Source organism: Equus quagga, chromosome 3 (assembly GCF_021613505.1).
Source record: "Equus quagga isolate Etosha38 chromosome 3, UCLA_HA_Equagga_1.0, whole genome shotgun sequence".
NCBI classification, from domain to species: Eukaryota; Metazoa; Chordata; class Mammalia; order Perissodactyla; family Equidae; genus Equus; species Equus quagga.
In genome coordinates this window covers 5,580,940-5,587,347 of record NC_060269.1, presented here as the reverse complement: position 1 = coordinate 5,587,347, position 6,408 = coordinate 5,580,940, and the positions used below count along the sequence as shown (strand labels likewise).

General features: G+C 55.3%; 1 protein-coding gene across 1 annotated transcript; it reads left to right on the top strand.

Moving 5' to 3' along the window:
* The first annotated feature begins 1,139 nt into the window (after positions 1–1,139).
* Positions 1,140–5,589, top strand: LOC124237531 (translation initiation factor IF-2-like). The gene is made up of 2 exons (XM_046657277.1): positions 1,140–1,743; positions 3,777–5,589. Exon 2 carries the CDS (start codon positions 4,565–4,567, stop codon positions 5,528–5,530), a length of 966 nt encoding a protein of 321 aa, XP_046513233.1. The 5' UTR covers positions 1,140–1,743; positions 3,777–4,564; the 3' UTR covers positions 5,531–5,589.
* Positions 5,590–6,408: the final 819 nt, after the last annotated feature.

Sequence of the window (6,408 nt, the reverse complement as noted above, 5' to 3'; positions counted from 1 at the left end):
CTGGAAACGTCTGTAAGTACACACGTACATTTATATACATTCTTCTCAAGAGGAATACATCTATAATAAGTTTACAAGGAAACACCTCCAGTTCAAAATATTTGGGCCTCCACGTTTATCTTTCAGGCTTAAGTAGAGAGATTCTTCATGTTATATTGCATTACTATTTCCAAATCCTTTCTAGACATTAAAAGAAACAAAGACCATTTCTAATAACTACAGCCCTTTAGTTTCCCAAAGAGCCCAGGGGTTGAGAGGTTAGAGTGGAGTTTCCTGAGTCTTGTCGAGCAATATGTAGTTGAGGCAAAGGTCACGCTCCCCGTGTTTTGTTTTAAATAATATTGACCCATTAATTCTAAACCTGCTTGTTCCTGAAATTATACAGGATTATAGTTTGCAAACTGCGGGACAATGAAGCAAATCAAGATGAATTACAGCCCTGGCTCTCCCTCCCATCCTCTGACATCTAACCGGGGAATGAGGTCGGTGTGAGTGTTTAAAGGAACTTTAAGCGCCTGCTCTTCCTTTGTTGGTGGTTTTCAGCCTTTTTATTTTTTTAACGTGAAATTTGATTTCGTAACAAATGGTACCAAATACGAGTTAGTCCCAAAGAATTCATCACCGTGACGCTAGGGAAGTGGACGTCGGGGGGGGGGGGGCGGGGGGCGGGGGGAATTCTGAGGTCCTTTGCTAGTGTGGTCACACCCTCCCCCCTCCGCAGTGGGTGAGGACAAACACCACCCTGGGGATTCGGGAGCCAAAAGGAGCTGCCGGTTTTCTGGAGCCGAGAAAACCTGTGTTTTTGCGCTTCGGTTGCTTTTATCTGACTGAAACTTTACCTATACGCTTTTGGAGCTCAGACACTGAGTCTTTGTTCTGCATAGAACTGCTGCTGCCGCTTAAAGAGATCGCAGATAGTGTCCCCGATTTAAGATCAGTGCTCAATGCACATTAACTTTCTTTCTTTCTTTCTTTCTTTAAGCTCTGCCTCCGACCTGCAGAGGGATCACGCGGCGGTGGGGGGCAGATAAAAGCCCTTTGGACGAGGGTCACCTCCGTCCTTGTTGTTCACTTGAGAGCAGTGGAGAGGAAAGCGGTCCCCACGGGCGGACTTTGGCTTCTGGAGCCGCGGGCCCGACCCTCCGGGCCTTACCGGGTCTCCGCCTGGTAGGGGGGGAGGGGCGGCGGCCGAGGGAGGGAGGCAGGCGACGCGGAAAGGGGACTTGGGGATGGGGCGCTGGACGCGCTAACGAGACCTACTGGGAGGATTTGCGTCTCCAGCGGGTCCTGGAGCGACTGGGAGTGCCGGGACAGGAGGCAGGTCTTGGCCTAGTTTGCTTGCTGAAATAGAGCCTTATCTCGAGGAAATCAATGTGCAGGAACAAAATGGAAGTCGAGGTTTGGACAGAGTTGTCACTTCCCCAACTTGAGTGGTGCGGGCTGGGGGCGGAGACTCGGGACTGAGGAGAGGCCCCTTCTCCCACCTCAGCTCCTTTCCCTGGACTTCCAGAAGGAAAATTACCCTCCTCACCCCCCTTCCTCCTCACACCCATCCCCACTCGCCTGCCGGCCCCTTTCCCCAACCCTTTTCCCCTTTATGTGAGAGACGCCTAACTCCCGAGCCAGTGGAGTCGGTCCCCTCGCCCCTCCCGCTTCCACGCCGGTCCCCCCTCCGGCCATCGCTACTGCTACCACCTCGGTTCCACTCAATCGATTTTTGCTGCATGTCAACACTTATTACCGGTGAGTGTGAGGGTATTTTTTCTCCTTCTCTAGGTCTCTTAATGATTTCTGAGCTAGTTGTGTATTAAAGTGCTTAAAGAAACATTTAAGGTAATCTATAGCATGAACACCAACCTCCTCGGCGTGGGATCAAAGATGGCGAGCGAGAGGTCGGGCCCCCGGAGCCCAGGCCGCAGGCTCGGCCTCGCCGCCCACGTCCGCGCGCCCGGGGCCGGGCCTGGAGCGGGCGCCCCGCGCCGACCGCCCGCGGTCTGGAGGCTTTCTGCTCCCCCAGCCCGGCCTCACCTGCTACTCTAACCCTGCCTCCGGCCTGTCCTCGGTTTTTACACTTTTTTAAATTTCCGGGGCCCCAAACCCTGCATTCAATTCAAACGGGTGGAGACGTGGGGAAAGGTGTGGATAGCCCACGTTTGTGTCAGCTTCCTCCCAGTTCCCAGATCTGAAGTTTACTGTCCACGACTTGGTTAGAAATTTAATTTTAAAAACCGTGCCAGGCAGGCGCAGGCGGTTTGATTAGGAGGCACATTCTCCCCTTCGCCTCCCGGCCCTGCTTTTTCCCCGCCCCCACCCTCTTCCTGCGAGGTGCTGAAACCCGGGAGTCCCTTTAGGAGTGTAACAACAAAAATTAATGGGAAAAAAATAAAGAGCGTCTTAAAAGTTCCAATATTCCTCGAAAGCCCCATAAATTAACCCTGTGAAGAGCGGCGAGCTCTTTTAAGGCGAGTCCATAAAAACCTGGCATGATCTCGACCCTCCGCCCCAACCCCTGTCGCGAATGTGACCTAAGAAAGGTCTGTCCCGCAATCCACATCCTAATCCACGGCGCCCTCGCCGCCGTCGCCGGGATCCCCAGCCTCCGGCCGCCCGCCGTCGACGCGGGCCACACTGGGAGTCCCCGGCTGGCCGATTTACATTTTTTAAAGAGGAAAAAAAAATGAAGAGGGTGTAATCAGATCAGAGGTCTTTATGAATATAGAGTCCCTATTGATTGACTTATAAAACCCCCAGCAAGCTGCAGTTAATCTAAGCGCACCGCACAGCAAGAAGCGTGGCTGACCGGGGGAAGAGAGATCTCGAAGAAAAGGGGAACATTTTCTTGCAGCAGATTTTCAGAAGGAATTTTTTAAAAAACTATCTTTCCTCCCCCAGCCTCCCTCATTTGACAATGGCATTTTTGCTGAATTTGAGAAAATGATAATTAAGGATGAGATTTCTAAAATAACAATGGGTTACGTGGAAGCCCGATTGTAAACACATAACTGAGTCACCTTTTCAGATTTTAGCAGAGGAAACCAGGGAAATTTTACTCTAATCTTAAAAGTTTATTTATCACCCTTGGCCCCCACCCCCCACCCCAGGGAGGCCTTTTCATTGTTGACTTCCTATCTGGAAAGATAGAAACCAGAATTTACTGTGTTTGGGATGCAAAACTTCATTCACTCCTGTGTTGAGTATTTCATGCATTTTATGTCAATGTTGATTTTTAGATTTTGTTTGCAGATTAGAGAAGGCCTGCAGGAAATAAAATATCCCATTGAAGACGTATTTAATTCTACTTAATTACCTTTAAAAATCATTGCCACTCCTGTTGTAACAATGCGTTGTTAACAGTTCAGTGGTAGTTGTGGAAAACAGGAGATAACTTGAGGCTTAAGTTACTCAGCCAGAGAATGGCTAAAAGAACCAACTAAATTCCTTTTTTTTTTTTTTTAACATTTAAAACATTTAAGAATCTATATGGTGAAGGTGTTTACTTTGGGGGTTTGTGTGGGGGACTGCATTTTTTTCTTCTCAGAAAGGCTAGCAGAAGTTCAGGCTCCTAGGGTCCTCCCCGCGCAGGGCGTGTGTCTGCACCCCCTGACGTTGATGGATCTTTCCAGACCTAGTCCTCTTATTCTTCCTGCAAAAATGTTGGTCTCCTCCCAGCAACTCCCCCGCCCCCCCCCAGTCCCTCCCCTCCTATCTATCCTGTCTCCTGTTTTCTTTATCCACACCAAAGTTTTTGTTTGTTTCCCCCTGTTCTTTTGACTTAGAAAGTGGCCCGCGGATGCTGGGACCTGAGGTGCCAGGACTAAGGCTTGAGGTGGCTCCCGTAGAGCTCCAGCCTGCCTCTACCCATGTTTCCTCGGTCCAGAAGCAACAAAGCCTTTCTGCCTCCGCTGACAGTTTGCAGCAGCGCGGGATCCCCTCGCACGCAGTCCTAGGCAGGAATCTTTATCCTCTTGGTTCTCGGGAGATGAGACCTAGAACCGTCTCTGCTGTCCCTGAGAAGGCGGTGGCGCAGCATATCGAATGTGACTTGGAACCCAGACTAGTGGCAACGCAGTTCCTGGGCGCTTTCCCCCGCTCTGCTTGCGTCAACAGCCGCCTCAACTCTGCTGCTCCTGGCCAGTGTCTGGGTGGGGTTGCTGCACCCGGTTGAAGCTCGATGGCATCTTTCTTCGTCCTCCGGGGTGGACCGGCAGGGCCTTTCCTGGCGTCACTTCACGCGGCCGCCTGCGCCTGGTGGACGGCGAGTCTCCCACGGAGTCACCGCGCTCCGTGCGCGCACGCGCGCGGGGGCGCGGCTGGGCACAGACGCGGGGACCGTGCGGGCCGACCCGAGTGCCAAGGAAGGGGCTTTGCCTGCCAGGGCCCAAGGTTACAGACGACAGGTCACTTTGTTAGAAAATAATAGAATATCAAACAAAAGAAAGTGAAGTAAAACCCTTCTTGTGCGCACGCTGGGCCTGGGGCGGTGTTACTTCACAGGGCTGTCCTGACCTCAGCGCCTCCGGGCCCTGCTTAAAACCCGTGAAATCTTAGGAGCCGCTCTTATCTGATGAGGCGGGGCCTTGTTGTCTGCTTCTCGACAGAAAAAAAAAAAAAAAATCCCTCCTGCGAAGGCTGGGCTGCAGCTCCTGGCGCGAAGCTCCCGCCCAGCCCGGAGCCTCCTCTGCCGGCGCAGCCCGGCCGCCTGTCACCGCCCAGCGCCAGGAGACGGCAGTCTGGACAGCTGAGCAGGACCTTTTGGACTCCTGGTTTCCGGGGGCCACAAGGCCCAGCTCGTAGAAGGACCCGAGGAGCCGCCGCGCCACCTGAACGTGCCCCCAAGAGCGCCTTGGCCTTGGGCCTCCCTGGCCGCCCGAACCAAGGCTCCGGCACAGCCGGGCGCTGCGCTGTCATTGACCAGAACAGCTGCTCTGTCTTCATGCTCAATTTTTGGCCGGCGACATGGGAGAAGGGCGGTGGCAAGACGTGCTGCCTCGTATTATCCCGACGGTATTTTCAGAGGCCCCCGGAGATGCCGCGGCCCAGAAGGCAACCCACGCACCTCCGGGGACCCCTCTCGGGTCCCTCCCCCGGTGTGGGCACGTCCCTCCGGATAACGAACCCGGAATCTAAGCCGCAGCTGCCGCCGCGCGCCCACCTCCGGCCGCAGCCCCAGGCGAGCATCGAAGCCGGAGGCCGGGGCCAGTCGGGGGCCCTCGGGGTCCAGCCAGGCGCCGGGCCCGCCCTCGCCCCGCGTCCCCCGCGCCCCCACACGCGCCGCTCCTGCCCCGGGCGGCGGCGTCGTGGGCGGTCGGGGCCCGCCTGCCCGGCCTCGCCGCGGTGCCTCCCTGCCGCGTGCTGGGCCCGGTCGGCCGCTGCTCTGCGCTCCGGCGCCGGCCTCTGGAGGCCTGGACCCCGGGGAGCCCTGCCGCGTCCCTTCTCACCCTCTCGGGCTCCGCGCTGTCACTCCCAGGCCGCCATATACCTTGAATGGGTCCGCCCTGCCTGCTTCCCTCGAGCCCTCTCCATGCCCTGAGGTTGAACATTAACCGGCCGGAGCTATAGAGTGGGGTAAAACGTTACATATAAAAATGAATCATCTATCCGAGCTGGGAGAGCGCGCCTATAGCGAGCTCTGCGCCTCGAGCTGCCCGGCCGTGTCCCCGGCCCAGCACCGGCACCGACCCTTCTGGCAGCCACAAACCAGGGACCATCCTGCTGCTGGCGGCTGAGGTCGGCTGCGGGGCGGGAGGGATGGGGCTTGTCGGATCCACCTTTCCCCTTTTGTAGCCTGATGTTAAGGCCTTTTAACACAAGCGAATTTCCTTTCTTGTCACACTGAGGTACACAGAAAGGTCTGGAACAGCTTTTCGTCTCTTACAAAGGTTAGCGGGAGCAGCTGCAGCCCTAGGAGACGCTGCCCACGGGGTCGAGAACCCAGGCTGAGCGATCGACTCCAGGGATTGGCCGCCCGCCTTGGCGCTCCGGGTGGGACCTGGGAGGCAGGGCTGGGTGGGTGGCGACTGCAGCAGGAGCCCCGCAACTTACCCCTGAGACCACGCGCCGGCCCTGGCCCGCCATGGCGCTGAAACCCCAGGCTCCGATAGCATCTCACCGGGGCCCTGCCTCTTTCCGACTCTGAGACTCTGATCTGTTTCTTTAACATAAGTAACAGAAAGTAACAATGATGCTTCAGCTCTGACCTAGGTGCTAGACCCACTTGCCCAGTCAAATATACAGAACTTACAGAAAGGTAACAGCTGGAGAAGGAATTCAAGATAGGCCACCTCCTGAGTTCTTGTGCCCTCACCTGGCAACATTTGCAACTCTGGGTGCTCAGCAGATGCCTGAATGGAAAGGTGATTCCGTTTCTGCATCTCTGTCTCTTTCCCTCTGTCAAGAAAAGAGATAAAG